This window comes from Aphelocoma coerulescens, chromosome 13 (assembly GCF_041296385.1).
Source record: "Aphelocoma coerulescens isolate FSJ_1873_10779 chromosome 13, UR_Acoe_1.0, whole genome shotgun sequence".
Classification (NCBI taxonomy): Eukaryota; Metazoa; Chordata; class Aves; order Passeriformes; family Corvidae; genus Aphelocoma; species Aphelocoma coerulescens.
Window position 1 is genome coordinate 6,976,221 of NC_091027.1, and position 18,346 is coordinate 6,994,566.

At 45.6% G+C, this 18,346-nt stretch overlaps 1 protein-coding gene and 1 pseudogene across 3 annotated transcripts in view; both read right to left on the minus strand.

Annotated features, from left to right (window-relative positions):
* HMGXB3 (HMG-box containing 3) overlaps positions 1–5,712 on the minus strand; it is a 20,019-nt gene extending 14,307 nt beyond the window's left edge. For all 3 annotated transcript variants that reach the window (XM_069029358.1, XM_069029359.1, XM_069029357.1), the window contains exons 1-6: positions 5,630–5,712; positions 4,814–4,961; positions 4,220–4,394; positions 3,211–3,774; positions 2,441–2,539; positions 783–914 (exon numbers count right to left, since the gene is read on the minus strand). In XM_069029358.1, coding sequence (XP_068885459.1) covers positions 783–914; positions 2,441–2,539; positions 3,211–3,774; positions 4,220–4,394; positions 4,814–4,959 — 1,116 coding nt within the window. In that variant the 5' untranslated portion in view covers positions 4,960–4,961; positions 5,630–5,712. The remainder of the gene's footprint in view (positions 1–782; positions 915–2,440; positions 2,540–3,210; positions 3,775–4,219; positions 4,395–4,813; positions 4,962–5,629) is intronic.
* LOC138118349 (E3 ubiquitin-protein ligase makorin-2 pseudogene) lies at positions 5,589–16,526 on the minus strand (annotated as a pseudogene).
* Positions 16,527–18,346: the final 1,820 nt, after the last annotated feature.

The window sequence follows — 18,346 nt, forward strand, 5'->3', positions numbered from 1 at the left end:
TTGCTTCAGACAGAAACACACAGCTGATCAGAGATGACTAATTACCAGGATAGTGCCAAGGTTTAAGGATCAAGTGGGTTTTGCTGTACACAGCTAGTAGATATGCCAATATCTTAAGCAGAGTAGGCATCATGTGGAAAAAGACTCTTCCACTCAGACAAGCTTCACAACTCTACCAACACCTGGAAATTTCCTTCCAGCCAGAGGTCAGAATATTATGAATAATAAGACACATGGCCATGAGACAAAAATACCCAGCACCACCTCAGCTTCCACTAGATCAACTTTACCAAAAAGCTCCTAAAGGATCATACACCTACTGTAGTTGAGAGTTCCTCCCTTCTGTTAAAATAACAATGTTGAAAGACCACAGAAAACTAAATTTGTAGAAGAACATCAAATGCAGATATAAATTACCACAAAACAACCTCCTGAGCCTATCTGGGGATGTAGCAGAACAGGCAATGCCTTCCAGTAACACGAACTGTGCAGGCAGAGAGCCAGAAGAATGTGTATCCTCTCGAGAGAGTTACCAAATGCAGCCCCATCTATTTTAACAGATGCAAGCAGCATCTCTACCCAAGGTGTGGTGATTTCAGGTCTCACCTTGGCCAATTGTCCTCTGCAATGGTGACTTGCTCCAGCACATGCACTGGAACACAAGTGCAGGGATCAGTTCTGGTGTATCTGACCTCCTGTGCTAGATCTACAGGTCTAGAAGTATCACAGGCATTCACAAAAACAGGACTTTTTGTCTCAAAGTCAGGAAAGGAAAAATTTACCTTTGGGATCCATTTCCCTCCCAGGAAGTTCCCGCATGTTGGGCATTTTGGTGGCTTATGCCTGGTGACATAAGTGAAGGAACAGCCAGGATTGGTGCAATTTCCATGTCCCCTGCGAGTATAGGTGGTTGTCTGAAACAAGAATTGTCAAGAATTTGTCTACAGACCCGAAAACCACAAAGCTGTGCTCATCACCTCCTTTTTCCTCATAAGCATTTTACAAATGTTATTTGGCAAATCACCAGCCTTCCACTATCATTCATTTTATTGAACAACCACCACACAGCTGGGTCAGGGTGAGTCAGCACCATAACTACTCTGAGTCTAAATACTCAGTCTACACAATAGCCTCTGGTACTACTAGAATTTAGATCAACCTGCAGAGCAGAGCTGAACAATGCACATAACCTCTTGGAGAAGCTACTCTTGCATTTACAGTGATATAACAGCTCTTTCTGAACATGAAAAAGTCATAGTAAGATGGCACAAAAATGACTCAAACAGCAATCCACAGTGAGACAAGATGTGATTAACACTCAACACCAGAGCAACAAGCCTTGAAGACAAGCACTCATGATGCAGAAGCAGTTTTGTCAGTAATTTGTTGCTGTATGGGATGGTCAAGTATGCCCTGATCCTTCACTGTAACTTGCTATGAACTACTGAAACACAAGCAGCATCACCAGGCACTATTTATACAAACAACTGAAGTAGAACCTGTCATCTTCACCAGGACAACTGCATCAACACATTGAGTTTTTGTCAGCACAGCACTTCCCAATATCCTGTTCTCAACACTCCCAAGGGAGCTGTTGTACTGTAACTCCCTAACTAGGTACAGATTTTTTTCTAGAAGTGCAAGTGCTGTTGTCAAAGAAATGAACCAATTTAAGCCAGATACTTCTCAGGAACAAAAACCTGAGGTATTTCCATTCTCCCCGAGACAACTGGAAGAGCATCATGCTATGCACCATTATAAATATCTGCAGTGTTCCACCAGCTGGAAGCATAGAGAACCTGGAAAACAGGATTTGATGCTAGCTTATATAACAGAAGGAGCTGCAGTACTGACTGTAAATGAAGTCCCAAAATGATTACAAAAACACAGGTGGCTGGAGTGGTTAGATTAGAGAAATAATACTATTTTTCCTCATGCAATAGGCCACACAACCTTTTATATGGCTTCTCAAAACCTTAGGTCATCGCTCCCCTCCTGTCATGTGGCCAAAGCAAGAGCTTTGGAGTTCATGTTTTCCTGTCATAAGAGCAGATCCTTGCCCTTAAAGGGATAGACACTGGCTTTTTATGAAAACAAATATGCATCCAAGTAGTGGAAGTAGATGGCTACACAGAAATTGCTGTTGGCCGGACGTGTTGCAATAGCTTTATCTACTCCATCTGTTTCCAAGAATTCCCTGAGGGAGAAGGCAGCAGAAACAAGCCCCTGTAAGACACTACAGGAAGTCAGAGACCCCCTTTGCCTACACAAGACATAACACCAGGGACAAGAAATACATCAACTGATATGATGACTCCAAACTGGATTATCTTCAAGAACTGAACCATGAACAAATCCTTCCCACTCTAATATCTTTAAGACAAATCTGTGACAATACATCCAAACTTTAACATACCATACAAGACTCTGAATTTCTTACCAATTTAATTGATGCTGGGTTCTCCACAACAGAATGAGCTGGCAAAGGTAACATGATAAACTGTGTTGCAGGTGTGGAGGAGCTACTCTCTTCAGTATCCTAAAATGAAGTCAAAGGCAAAATACATGCAGAAAACAAAAGACAGGGTGACCCTTATCCCCCCTCTCATGAACATTAATATGTCTTAAGGACTGATGAGACCAGAATACAGGACAGAGCAGCAACCATTTCAAAAGCAACGGCCTTACCAGATGTACTCTGGAAATTCCCAAACTCCTCACACCTTGAAACTGAAAACAGAGAATCCAGCTCTTCACAGACTAAGGTTTTCTGTGAGTGATCATTAACACCTCAGCTTGAAAGGACTCCCTTCTACCTCACTGCAACCAGGCAAACAGCTATCAGGAGCACAGCAGTAGCATTTTTTCCTCACCAAAATCTTGCAGTGCAACTGCAGAACCCAGTTACTGGCACTGCAGTACCCCAAATACTGCTATAACAAGCAATTAAAAAAACTCAGTCATGTTAAGACACAATTCATATCAGCACACGGCTGAGTCAATCTGCAAGCACAGACGACTTAGTCACGGAGTTACTTTTGTATCATTGACTACAAAAGTTTCTGTTTCTCTCAGCACTGAGCACCAGCAGGTTGGACAATACAGGATCTCCTGCACCCACTGAGGATCTCAAGTAAAATGCAAGAAACAGCACTCACATGTTTCAGGTAAGACTCTGGCAGGAGTCTGAGCGTCACTGGAAAAACTTACCCTTCCAGTCACCATGGTCACCACGGACACCCCATCGGGCACCTGGGGACGGGCCACAGCGATGCTCCCGTTGGAGATGTCTGTGGAGCTGCTAACCAGAGACTCCTCAATAACCACCCGGGCTGTCTGGTACGGCTGTCCTTCTATTTCCAAAGAAGCCTCATCCAAGAGGATATCTCCAGACACCTTCTCTGTCACAGGCCCAACATAATGAGAGAGAACCTCCGAGGCAACCACTTCTTCTGCAGCCTTGGGCTGGGCAAAGGCTGCCGTGTCCTCTGCCAGCCCCTCAATGGCAATGCACTGCTCTGAGACACCGGCCTGGCCCGAGTCCACGGAAAGCATGCTCTGCACAGTGTCACGGGACACGCTGGTGACATTCCTGGGAGCCACCAAGCCCTCGGATGCTGCCGGGCTCTGTGTCACACACAGCTCCAGCGACTGCCTGCTCCTGTCTTCTTGAAGAGTGGTTTTGGGAATAATTATATAATCAGAGCGAGGAAGAATCTTACGAAAGCCCGGAATGTCAGGGACTACTGCAGTTCGAGTGGATGCCTTGGAGTTCTGTGGGCAAAATCAGAGGATGGAATAAATGAATATGAGAAAAGGAAGAGATTCAGTTCTCAATCCTGCTATTTTAATCCCTAAGGTTCAAACAGTTTCCTGAAGTAGTTTGCTGGGAATTTCTCCACATGACAGAGCCTACAGAATCCCTCTCAGTCCTGGTTTTTTCACCCACTTTACCATCACTCACTCTGATGACAGGACACAAAAATAACTGCTGTGAGCGGGTACCAGACGTATCCATCTTGGATTACAAAACATTCTCCCTCAAACGAACAGAAAGCAAAGGCAAGAGGCAGGGGCCTCACACAGGTTCTTTACAGGCTGCCCTGAGCAGGGATACAAACTGGAATCTGCAGTTAAACGACTCTCCCACACAGTGCTATGTAAGCAGGTAAGTGCCTCTCTCTTCAGCAGCCAAAGAACTTCCAGAAAGGCAACTTACCGGGTCCAGTCCCTCCTTCTCTAGCTTGGCTTTCTCCAAGTAGTAGCTCTTTTCAGCCACACTGAGCAACCTCCAGCTCTCACTGATCTTTTTGTTGATTTCAGATTGAGGGAGGTGTGGAAGCTCTTGTTGTACTTTCAAGTAAATATCGTAATAGTAGAGAAGGTAAGCAGATCTGAAACACAATCAGAAATTGAAACATTAAGGTCATTCTACATAAATTCCTTGGGGAAAAATAAATCCACAAGGTTTAGGTTTGTATCAAGGTCATGTGACAAGAAAGTTACATTTAATTTAATTTGTAAGTGCATTTTTTGACCAAATGAAAACTCTCTCTCTGAGGAGAGCCTCTGAGAGAACCTCTGAGAAAGAGCCTAAGGCAAATTATTCTGGAGCACACAAACTCTAAATTGAGCTACAGTGGCACCTGTAAAGAATGTCTGAGCAGGCCCAAAGTGTCAAGCTGATGTTTCACATACCATGTTTTACCCTATGAAGTGTTCCAAGCGCACTGCAAAGTTCACTCATGTCAGAAACAAGGAAAACTGCTCCCACACCCTACAAAGGAGCTAAATGAAGGCAGAAAGAACTCACCGAGGCTTCTTGGCTTTTTCTCCATGATCACCAGCACTTTTATGTTTCTTCTTCTTCTTGGATGGCACCGGTGATGCATAAGTGTAAGTGCTCTCTATCTCCTCCATCACCACAGTTACCTCAGTGCCATCATAGGGAGCCTCCATGGCTAAAACACATATTCTGTGTTACACTCTTGCCAAGCTATACAACGTTTCTCCCAACAAACAGCACTTTTAATCACTTCAGTAAACTGACAGCACTGCTGCCATGTAAGTTTGACACTAATTAAACCACGATAGCTATGTGTTCTCTATTTATCTACTTTTAGAAGGAAACTCCTGTTCCTATAACCTCGATACCATCAGTTCAGTGCGGATACATCGCGTCTGCATTTCCAGAGCTGCAATTCTACGGGGAGCTCTCAGGTAAGTTCGGTCACCCAGAAGGAGCCGTACACCCAGCCAGCAGCTCTCTGGCTACAAGGTGTCCTATCACAGCCACACTACAACAGCAAGGCCAGAGGCTGAATAAGCAGGAAGCCTCACAATCCTCTTTCCCACCAGCAGCTCTCCGGGGCTCCTCGCCTGACAGCGAGGACGGCTCCAGCCCCCGGGGCGCTGGGAGGACACAGGAGATCAAGGCAGCACCACTCTGCCAGGTAGAGCCCCGGCACGGCCCGCACCTGGCCCCGCGCAGCCGGTGATCCCGGGCGAGCCTCAGGCCGCTACCCCGAGCCCCGTCTCCTCCGCACCGCCCGAGGCCAAGCGGAGCGGCGCGGCTCCCGCCGGTGCTGCTAAACATCTCCGCGGCCCCCGCCCAGGTGTCCCCGCTCACCGGGCAGCCCCGCGGCCTCGCGGGCAGACAGGCGGCGAGCTGCGGTCACGTCCCCGCCGGGGCGCGGCGGCGTGGAGGAGGCAGCGCCGGGGCCACGGGCCGGCCGCGCAGGGGGGAGCGTGCGTGCGGGCGGTGCGGGGCGGGCGGGCTGTGCGGGGCGGGCCGCCCCGGCATGCTGGGCCGGCTGCGGGCCGGGCCCGGGCGGAGCGGGGCTACACCGGGGCCTCCGCGCCGGGGCCGCCGCCGGAAGTGACCGCGGAGACGGCGTCCGGGGCACGGCGGGGCGGGACGGCGGCCGGCAGGGGTCACTTTTCGTGCGCGTGCGCAGCTAGGAGACGGCGCACGCGTGCCCCGTTCCCGCCATTTCTCGTGAGGGCGGCCGGGGCGGGGCGGGGCACGGTACGGGCAGCGCGGTGCAGGTAGTGCTTAATGAGCGCTTAATTAGCCAAGGGCTCGGGCTGTGGTTGTGCGTTCTGCAGGAACAGCACTGAGCTCTTGGGTTCATCAGTGTTTGGTCGTTTTCCTGCATTTCTCCCTTGTGCGCGTCTTGGAGCAGTGGTCCAGGCCTGGCCCTTCCTCTGGTGGAGCACGGCGGCGCCGGGGCAAAGCGCTGCTCCAGGCTCCGGTGATGTCGTCCCAGCGATCACAGAATCACTGAGGTTGGGTTCATATAACCCGACACCACCATGTCAAACAGACCACGAGTGCACGTCCAGTCTTTCCTTTAACACCTCTAGGGATGGTAACTCCACCTCCTTGAGCAGCCCATTCCAATGTCTAATCACCTTTTTTGTGAAAAAAAATCGTGCAACATGGATTACTAGGGGAATGTGAATCAGAATATAATACTCTTACTGGTAAAGAAGCCTCATACTAATGAATACAGGCTAGTACAAAATCTCAGAGCTATTAATAAAATAGTTTTCCAGGGAAATCAAAAGCAGCAGAACCACTAAGAATACAGCTGAAACCTGACTGGTAAGGCAGAAACAATACCCTTAAAAATTAGAAGCTAGAAAAGGGTTAAAAGAACTAATTGCTAAATTTGTGAAGAAATTCCTCTTGTTCAACCTAAACCTTCCCTGTGACAGCTTAAGAGACTGTGTCCTCTTGTGGGGTTGCTGGTTATGTCACTGTAATACATATATATGTAATTTAAAAAATCAATTAGAAAAGTTAATCAAAACAATTAATTAGGAAAGTTACATCATTTCCAACAGTTACCTGGGAACAGAGGCTGATCCCCACTTGGCTACAGCCTCCTGTCAGGGACTTGTAGAGAGTGATAAGGTCATCGCCGAGCCTCCTTTTCTCTGGACTAAACGCCCCCATCCCCCTCAGCCGCTCCTTATAGGACTTGTGCTCCAGACTCTTCCTCCGTTCTGTTCCCTTCTCCAGACACACTCCACCCCCTCAATGTCCTCCCCGAACTGAGGGGCCCAGAGTCAGTCCATTGCAGTCAGCAGTGCAGTCAGTCCAGCTTCCCAGTCCCAGTGATGAGGCAGGTGGAGTGACAAGCAGAAATCCAGCTGGAAATCCAGGGAAGCTCAGTGCTGGGTATAAGGACCAGTGCTGTGTCACCACTGTCTTAAGTTGCCAGACATCTCCCTGCTGGGAAATGGAATCACCCCAGCTCCTGCAGCCACTCCCAAGTACTCCCAGGACCTCTGGATCCCAGCATTTTTTTATCAGCATTTCTCTCTGAATTTTGAAGGCTAAAAGTTTCCATACACAACCAAATAATTGTTTTCTCGGTTTTCATGAACGTTAAAACTTAGTGCTTTGCTCCCCAGGAAACAAACAGCCCCATTAGGCTCTCTACCCATAACCCTCTTCCTCTGAACCTTTTGGGAAGCAGGATATTGCACAGCTATTGCTCTAACATGTTTTTCAAATTACACATTTTGGCTTTTTTATGTATTCATGTCTATTTCTGCAATTTACATCATGACTTCTAACTTTAGATGAATGTAAACCACATCTGTCTCGTGCCTCCTCTGATTGTGGAGGAGCAGAAAAAAGGCTCCTCTCACCGAGCCAGTCATTAATAAAGCCCACAAAGCAGTGATACGACAGCCAGTATTCAATCTGCAAATGGTTATTTATTCTCCTGAAGTCCTGCAGCCGTTTCTGTGCTCTGTTAGTGTTTGAAGTTAATTGGAGGCAAACTGTCTGTTCTTCATGAAACACTCCATCCAACCCCTCTGATTTTCCAAAGCTCCATACTTTTATTCGGATCAATACACAACCACTAGAATTTTCTTGGAATTATTAACTAGCCAAATATTTGGAACAAAATGGCTGGTTGACTTTACAGGACTAATGAACAACTGAAAATAATAATTCAAGAGAAAAACACTTGAAGGAAAGCAGCCACGTTTCTCTCTGTTCATGGAGGAGTTCTGACGACGTGCATGCTGTCGATGGCATTAGAAACTCAAATTCCTTCCTAAACTGGGCATTTTGACTTTTCCATGGACATTTACATGGCCTTATCTCAGAAAAAAAAAAATACTAACAGCGTGTAAATTATTTTAGCTATGCTGTAATAGCATTTTGAGGAGCAGAGGAAGCTGCTGTATTGTGAGCCTGAGGAGGGTTTCAAAGGAGTCCCCGCTGTGTCAGGAGGGGAAAGGCGCTCTCTCCCCAGGACACTTTAGGCACCATTACCTTGGGAAATGAAAGGTATTGATGGAGATTACACAGGGATCTCCCTCTTCATTTTCCTGACAAAGTACAAGGGCCTCTTTGAAAGGAGTTCAAAAGACAGGCAGGCACACAGAACTGCAGCAGGTACCAGCCTTTACTTCTGAAGAGTTGACTTCAGAGTCTGCTTAAATAGACGAGAAATTGTAACAGCTATTCTGTAACAGTTCATCCAGCTCCAGCTCCCCCATCTGCAAGCCTTCCAAGGCTCCAGCCCTGCTCCAATTCAATCACCACAATGTTGTCGTGTGAGTGCTGTGGGGCAGAGCCATCGTCTCAGAGTGCGATGTGACATCGTCTCTGTGTCAGCCCTTGAACAACACCAGTTTCCAGGAGACTTTCATGACCCCACCCCCTGAAACAAAAGCCATGTGAGATTGAGACAGCATGGCAGCAAGGAGAAAAACACTGCCAAGGGTTTTGGGGGATTGTGTTCCCCGTGGAGGTGGAGAGCTTAAACTCCTGTGGGACCTGCTGTGGTAAAGGAGTTGTGGTAGGGGATTTAAGAGTAGCCAGGTGGAGCTGCTGCCAGCTGTAGTCACCAGGGACAGTTGCCATTAGTCCTTCTAAGCTGCTTTAAACCTCCCTGAGATTTGCTCTGACACTGCGCTGGTGACTGTGGGGTCTTTCTTTCCTTTGAGAGTAAAACCACACTGAGCGTATCCCTCTTGCTCTGCACACATCCGCTAGAACTCCCATGTCACCATGCCATCCGTGGGCTTTGTGCTGACAGTAACTCCATGGTGTGAGAGCAGCAGCCAAAGGACTGGAGACACAGAAGGAGTATCTGTCTGGCTGTTGAAGGGTAAGGGAGCCCTTTTCCCTCAGAAGTGTTGCAATAAAGATATTACTATTTTTAAAATGGCACCAGTGGAAAAGCAACAAAGGGATTTGTTATATTTCTGATGAATGCTGGTCTGTTTGGGAGCTCTTTGCAAGAACAAACATCAAGGATCTCAGAAATGTTAACATTTTCAGTGTTTCTGGTTATATGCACAGGTTTTGGGGGGTGGGAGTAACAAAATAAACCTTGGGCTTTTAAAAATGGCTGTTATTGATGTCACAGCACAAAATCAACAAGAAAAGGGGCTAAAAGTATTTGATTTAGGCAGCAAAACATCTTGTTTTATCCAAAACAAAGCATACATTAAACCAATAGAGTTATTGCACCAATCTCTCATTTAATCTTCTAGGATCATAAAACTTTCAGTTTCTCTGTGGGGCTGTTCTAGCCACACACAGCACTTGAGATTTCTGTGTTTATAAAACAGAACCCACCTCTCTTCTTTGAAATTGCTTTGGCTCCTTAGTCACCATCCAAACAATCTTTTCCTCAGCAGGAAAACAAGCACTTATTTTACAATCAGTGAAATATGTTTCTTTCAAAAAGGATACAGAAAACATTTTCTAGATATTTATTCTTTTTTTTCTTAAGTAATAAAAGAGAAGCAATGATTCATATAACTTCTATTTTAGTTGTTGAAAAAAATTGTTACAAGGCTCCATATTTTAAACGGAAATTTGATCTTTACAGTTTTCTACTAAATGAGGCATAAAAGTATTATATGTTAGGTGTTGAAAATAATGAAAGCTATCAGAAGAAGCACAGTTTAAAAGCATGTCTGTAGAGACTTTATGAAGAAGAGAAACCTAGTGATACATTTGTGTAAAATAATGAACAGTGCAGAACAGGCCAACCAAGCGTTCCCGTTTCTTCTTTACTTATGATAAAGGAATGGGGAGAGCTTTTGAAATTGGAAATACTAATTTTCTTCAGATTTGGAAAGTGAAATGGAAATATAACCTTTCAAAGCTCAGAGGAAGAAATACCTCCCGTTTTACTGCCAGTTGATCACAGAGCACCATAGGATATCTGCAAGTATCCAAAACCCACTAAAACTTCCCATGGATAATGCACCCATCTAAAAAACTGTGTCAGGATGAAAAAAAAATAGGAACTAAACAACTTCCTGTCTAAGGAATAAACTGTCTAAATGCTAGGAAAAGTTCCCCAAGGCCCTGTATCACCCTAGGAGTGTATTAGAGAGGATTGAATCCAGTGCTGGTGTCTATTAAAGACAAAGTCTTGATGAAGTCTGACTCTTCATAGGATCCAGAATATATTTTCTTTAAGTAAACATTTGGGTCCTATTCATTTCTTTCCTCAGGAATATCAGGAATAATGTGTCGTTATTCCTAATGTAGCTGGAGCTGTCCCCAGTGAGCCAGAAAAATGGTCTTGCCTCAAGAAAGATTCTGAGTTTTCTCCCACTGTTTGTAAGTTGTCTTCTCTATTTACTTGCACAAACCCCTGTGGAGCCCTGAGTGTGGTCTATGTGTGGCACACTCACGACATCTTCCTGAAATGAATCAGGATAACTCCCTCCTTCCTTTTATGAGCATGTTGATGCTTTTGATCCATGTTGGGTGTTTTTTGCTGTTCCCAACGCAGTGTGTTTGCTCAGATCCCTTCACAACTTGTGAAGTACAGAAATGTGTTTCACTGAAGGGTGAAATCATTCATTAATAAGGAGCTGCCCCTTATGAAGGCATCACCAGGTGGAATTAGAGTGTCCTTTGTGCTGAGCCTGTTCACAATGACAAGCCTGACTTGATCTACGTGGTTTGTGAAGGAAAAGCTACCCAAAGCTCTGGCACTTGAGGGTGCAGCTCTGATGAGACTTTGCCAGCAGCAGCAGTGAAGCCTCCTCAACAACAGTAATTATGTATGTGATGGGAGGCAGGTAAAGGCTGCTTCTCACTTCCCACCTGAATGATGAAAGAAGTGAGGTATAAAGAGATTAAAAGGAATACCTGAAGATTGATATCTCCCAAACCCAGCAGAGTCACTCACTGTTCAGTGTTCCTGAAAATTCAGAACGGTCAGGCATGACTTGGGGTGCCCTAAAATATTCTCAACCCAAGACCAGTGAACTGGATTGAGATAAGCATCTATTCCTGTCTCTCTGAAACTGCATCTTCCAGCACAGCTGCCCCATAGCTGTCACCAAAACAGCAGGACTGCAGGGTGGCCCCACACCATAATTTAATCTTTTTTCAGGAAATTAGAGCCAGCAAGGAAAAAGAATCTTCAAGTCAAGGTCTTGGCCCATATTCTCTGGCTGACACTGTCTGAAGTCTCTGCCCTACAGTGCGGACAGGAGGCCCACACATCCCACACCCAGCTGTACATTACCTGGCACAGGTTGGGATTTGGTCACTGTGTAGCTGCAGCAGCAAGGATCTCTGGGAGAGTGGGATAAGGTTCCTTGGGAAAACTGAGCCTCGCTATCTCAGCAGTGCTGGTCCTCACCCCTGCCTGGTTAAAGCTCCCTCAAAAGGCTGACAGAAGTTATGTGTTGGAGTGAAAGCTCCTCTGGACTCAGGCCCAGAGGGAAGCCAAAGCACAGGGGTTGAATTAAAACCTTTGGACAAGCTGAGATACATGAAGCCACACCAAAGTGAAATAGAAATACAGATTTTTTAACTTTTAGTATAAATATATGCTAAGTGTCTTAAACATTAAAAAGCTGTAGCAGAGACCTTAAACACAGTTCTTACTGCAGCAGAGTTACCTTTTCACAGAATTTCTTTACTTTAGACAAAATATAGATAGAATTATACTGTTCACATTTTTTAGATAGAGTGTTCACATAAACAATAAGAGCTGATAGAAACTGTATATGCAAATCTGTGTAATACCTGTGTAACACTTGTGTAAGGCTTACGACTGGTAGAATTAGACCAGGATAGGTTAAGAAAAAGAAAACTAGAATCATGTGTTAATCTTATGTGTTAATTAGCAAATATAATCCACACTTCTGTAAGAAAAGATATAGAGCATATAGAAGAAGAAGCTGTTTTCTGCCTGTTGTTTGCTGTTGCTGCTTGCCTTTATCATGTAACCCCCTTCGAACTCTGCCTTCAAGAAAGCTATGAGACTATGAAATACAGAACTCAGCAGAACAGCAGCCTCCTCTGCTCTCTTGCCCTGGTCTGAGAAGGAAGGGTAACCCATCCAAGCTCAACAGTTATGGACACATTTTTCACTGCAGCAGCAAAGGGCAGCACAGTGCCAGGGGTGAAAGCAAGAATCAGCAGCTTCTCTCCTGGCACACCACAGCTGGTTGTCTCAATAATGGTAGAGCTTTACTGGGTAGGAGACATCAGAGTCTTCTCAAAGCTGATCTCAGAATGTAAAATGAACAGGATCCCAGGACCTGGGATCCATGATAAATTCCACTAATTTCTGGTCCCAAAGCACTGTTTTTTCAATCCTGCCTCCTACAAGCTAATTAAATACATATTTTTTAAGAGATAGCCACCAGAACAAGCCACTCCTTGCACTCATATCTTCCCCTGGAGATGCAATGAGCAACAGGAGAGCTTGTCTGGGATATACAGAACACACCTGAATCCCTCCAGTCTTGCTCATTCTCCTGCTCTGCATTGTCTGTGAAAACAAGGAGGCTCAGGTGTGCTGTCCAGTGTCATGTCTGAGGTATGTCTGGGATGCTGACAGTGTTGCAGCAGTGCTGTACCATCAGAGCACAGCTAGGGGAGAAATGGGCCAGCTTCCCTTTCAGTGGGAGCTGCTGGCTTACACCACACTGCTGCTCTGGGACAAGTACTGGAATGCCACCCCAGCAAGGAGGCACTTAGCTTGAAAACAATAACCAGCTCCCACTGTCAAGTATAAAAGGTGCAATCCTAGTCTCAGATGTTAATCTGGTTTCAAACAGCAACTGAGTGGAGGATCAAGTACCCTGACACAGCGACATTCAACACAACTCTATCTCCTGGTGTTTTGAGCAGGATAATGCCATTACTGAGCACAATGCTGCTAATCTCGGCTCCACTCTTTCCACTGAAGGGGAGAACATCAAAGCTTTAACATCTGCACCTCCTGCCTGGTATCTGTCTACTGTCTCTCTCTACTCCTCTCCCTGTTCCCAGTCCATTTTGAGCTGAAATCCTTGCCTTATCACATTCAGCAGTTGTCTGATGATTGTGGGAATTAAAAGAACTTGGAGCTGTATCTTGGCTTGCATGACCACATTTCTAAATGTCTGCAAGTCTCTGGCAAGCTGAACTTGGTGCCAGGGTCTCTTTTCATATAATACCTTGGAGTGACTTGGCATATTCATCACTCTGGAGTGTCCCTGAACAGACACAGAGTAGCACAGTTTGCATGGAGAGACACAGTCAAGCTGCCTCCAGCCTTCAGAGATCCACAGTCTTAGAGAGGTTTTGTGGACTGTGAAGTAGAATTGCAACCAGGAATGAGGTCCCATACTCATGCTTCCTTCCAACAAGCGCTGACTTGTTTATACAGTCCTCTCTGATAATATACTGTTGGAAAGTCCCGGCCAAAATAATTTCCTTGTCACACTGTAGGGCTGCACCTGTTTGTTAATGCCCAAAGGCATCTATCTCATATTTATTAGCACAATAACCCGTGAATAGAAGGAGTGAGCTCTGTATAGCATTGTGGTGACCATGAAACTCCAATAGTCTTAGATGTTATAAAAGGGCTACAGAGATCCAAGAGACATTTTATTAACCCAGCAAGGTGAGCTACCCCAATGCCTACAGTACAACAGAGATAAGGATTTTAAAATCAAATAGACTGATAAGAGTGCACGCCCTTGTAACCCTGGCTTTAAAACATCAAATCTGCACTGAATTACAGTCACTGCAACAACAATATTATATTAAATTCTGTTTAGGAACCTCATTTTTAACTTGCTTTCATAGATCACCAGTTATCTTAATGCAGAGCTGAAGAATTTTTGCCACAGGATTAGTTTTTAAGTGGGCACAGGGAAAGGTGTGCATGCAAGAAAGAAGATTATTAATTTATTTCTCCTAAGATGGTGCAGGGTACCAGAAATATCAGAATATGTGGGAGTGTGACCAGACCTGATGAGAACACTGTAACAAAGGGGAGATACGTGCTGAGAAACAGAAAGCAGCTGCTCATTCATCCGTGGAATGGCCCCATAAGGATCCAAGGGGAATCTATGACTTGAAACAGAACTTGAAGAGACAAAACAGTAATGAGTGCACTGGAAGGAACAAGGAGTTTCTGCCCCAGCTCTTCCATTTGACAGGACACCTGTGTAGCTGCTGCCATGACTGTTAGGGCTTTTTAATGAGAAGTCTCAACAAGAGAAAGAAAAGCTGCTGAAAAATTCCAGGCACTGTCACCACTAAAAACCCTCCCACACCTGGATTTACAAACCACTACTTTTTTGAGAGTCTGGAATAAATATTTACCCCTGAGAATTCAAAATTTGCTTTTCTCTGAGTATTTAGCAGCACTTTCCACATAAGGTCTTCCTCCTAGATCTCCAGCTGATGGCAACACAATTATTGTAAGATGTGTTCAGTGACAATGCTTTTTGCTGCCACAGCACAGATGACAGGTTTTACAAGCCTCTGGGTGCTGTACTTGTCCTGTCTCACAGAAGAGGAAAGCAAGGCTCAGCAGTCTAAGATCACTTCATCTGGGATTTAACAAAACTGGAAGAGAGAACTAACTGAAAAGAACTGTACTTTCTATCCACAAGGAAGTATAATGTAAGTGCTGTTCTTCAAGGAAAAGTGGAAGAAGTAGAAAATAAAGGTTGCCTGAACAGGAGCTACACAAGACAGTGAGAAGAAAGTGACTGCTGCACTCACAACAGGGATGAGGAGTGCAGAAACGTGAAGGCAGCACAAGAAATAGTCCTGAGGTTGACTCAGAGAATTTGTGAGGCACCAGGTTCCTGAGGAAAGGCGGGTTTGGACATGATCACTGTGGCCTCCTGTCACTTGTGTCCCTCTGTCCTAGAGAACCATGGTCATGCTGTGAACATACCCAGAACTGCACACACAAGGCAACACCCACAAGGTGAGAAGTGAAAAACTCCACATTGGTGGAAATTTCTGCCTCATAATTATTTTCACCTGTGAGGGCTTGAACAATGCTGCAAATGCTGCTGCTTTTGCTGGTGTAGAAACAGCCATGGATGAGTCAGAACATGGAAATAGCTCAGCTGACAGTGAAACAAAGACCCTGGTCTGCCATAGTGTAAAAGCAGTCACTGTGTTTGAAAAAGAGTAGTTCCCAGCTGTGCATTCCACTGTACAGAGCAACTGTTCAGAGAACCTAACATTTCTGTAGAACCTTGTTACCTCCTTCAGCCCTTTTGTTCCCTGCAAAACTTCCTTCCAAAGACACTTTCTTCCAAACCAGCACATTCCTTTCCCTTTTTCAATGCACTTGCAGGGCTTTTTGCCCACTCTGCTTAAATTATTTATTTAATCAGCTCATTTTTCTTCTGCTTTTCTACCCAGTACACACAGGGAATGACAAGCTTGAATATTACTTGGCACTCTGGACGGGACTTGATGATGGATTTCTTGGACTGCTTGGCACATCTCCACTGCCAGATGAAGTACATGTGGTTGCAGTTGGAAAGGATCCCAAATGTCCTCTCAGAGGCTGGTGGTTTCTCATACACCACTTCCATACAGATGCTGCACACCTTGGCCTGACTGTCCTGGAAAGCAAAGGCCTTCTCCATGTCGAGCTCAAATGTTGCCATGCACATCATCTTGTGAGCTTTCCTCTCTTCTTGGTTGGAAGGGTGAAGCACTTGCAGCCCACATAGCTCACCCATGACCTTGTGGAGGTACAGGCAGCACTCTCCCAAGTGCCACATTCCCTCCAACATGTATAGACACAGCTGCTCCCTGTCACCACAGGAGCTCCCAGCGACCGGATCTTCCAGTCCACTGCAAATTGCTTCCAAGTAGTAATGGGATTTCACTTCCTGATTTTTATTTTGGTCACTGCACCACACGACAACCCTGAGGGCACCACGCCTCTGCTGCTCTTCATTCAAGCCACAGATTTCTGTCCCTGAGCGCCCTCTTCTTCTGCTTGCTCCGTGTGGTGGTGGGCCCATGCTCAGGGGCTGTGGGGGACTGCCAGGGGCAGCACAGTGGCTGTGGCTCCCCCCAGGGCTGTGAGCCTCGTGTGATCACACCTGTACCAAGTGCTGTAGGCACACTGTCCCTTCTGGTAGTACTTGAGGACAGTGGAGGATTTGCTTGTAGGCAAATCATGTGAGAACAGACCCTTGTTTCCCTCCCAGCGTGCTCTCTGCACATAGTACCTGCACATCACCTGCTCCGTGCTCATCGTGGCAGCGCGGTCCCTGGCCCCTGGCTGTTGAATACAGAGTCCAGAGTACAGCAGCAAGAACAACCAGAGGTACAGCAAATGAGCCCTGCAAAGAGGCACAGAAAAAAGTGACTTGATTTAGTCTGGGGGAAGAGGTGCATGATAATACCTTTCAGATAGGTAAAACTGCAGTATAAAAGGTAATAAACTATTATCTGTGTCTGCCAGGAGACAAGAAGTGATAGGTTGCAGTAAGAGAGATTTGGTTACAATTAGGAAGGGCTCACTTTGACTGTGTGGGAAGCAGATGAAACCACCATCATATGAGCCTTGGAAGAGGTGAGACACCCTGCGATCAGGAATGGTTTCGCCGAAGAAGTTCCATCTCCCTCACATTTATTTCCTATGATCTTTTCTTATACTATGCACATGATGAAAATACACCAGAACCTCTCCCCACTCTCTGGGAGATGTGTGAGCAGTGCTTTAATAGCTGTGTCTCAGAGAGAAGCTCTTGCTGGGCTGTTCTAGCTGCTTGGGTTGCAGTGACATTAGCGCATGTCCTTTCAATGACATAACTAGAAAAAACAGGATTCCCAATGAACTGGAATATTATACTGGGTATTAACAACTCAGGTCTCACTGATTTTACGTTGAGCCAGTTGGAATTTCACACAACAGACTGCAGTGCCAGGCAGACCTTACAAAGACTGTAATAAGACATCTTTGCCACTGTAGCAATCTCATGTTGCTGCACTCCTTGAAGCAACAGACCGTTTCAATCAGTTCTTGCCATGGTAGTTTTGTTACCTTACCTTTACTTAATTGGTTACTGCAGGGTTGTCTTGGAGACCTGAGATCTGCTCTTCGAAACCACTGGATTCTTATATGCAACCTAGGAAAGAGAAATGGGATTTCACACAGCAAAGTTGTCAGTAACAAAACTGGACCAAAAATGCTGAACCACTGCATAAATGCATTAGCTGGGGTCCAGCAACACAGCCGCCTGCTGAGCTCAACCTTGGAGATTGGCTCCCAGCAACTGAAGCCCTAAATTATTATTTTAATATATCATGCCTGAATTCTTATCTGAAGTCAACTGCCACTGCTGAAGGCAAGTCAAACTTTACCCTGGCCTCATTGCCTGGGTTTGCTATCTCTGTATGTACACTCACCAAACCCTCAGGTTTGACTGCCCCCTCCCCAGTTTTCACATGCAGATCTCTTGCTGATTCCTCTTTGAAGGTTTTTGTTTCTGGTGCTCAAATCTTGGCTGACAGGAGTGCAGCCATGCTGTGTGCTGATTGCAGCTGGCAGGTGGATTAGAGCTCATTCAGATGTCTGTGAAATGCCTCTGCGAGACAGAAATGGCAGAACAATGGATTATTTCATCATGAAGAGCCCAGAATCTGATGCAGAGAGTCATGTTGAGGAGACAAGCTGAGGAACATGAAGACATAAAGCAATTTTTACTTCCACAAGCCTCACGAGATCTTTCCAGCTCAAAGTTTTGGGGATCTGCTGCCAGCTCCCTTCCTCCTCACCTAAGCTGGTTGATTTCTCCAAGGTACAGGATGTTCTCAGTTTTTTTCCAAAATATGTGGGAGCTACAGTTGCCAAGTAACAAAACCTCATCACTCTTATCCTGAAATGCATAATTCCTCGTTTCTCTGTTTCATGGAATGGATGGATGAAGCTGTGATCTATGACACTTGTTCAGTATCAGGGTCATTTAGACTCCAGTCTTGCCCTTGGATAAATCTGTTGGATACAGAGTTCAGGGTGAGGAAGGGATCTGACTGCCCTTTTGTCTCTCACCTTCAAAAACAAAACTGGGG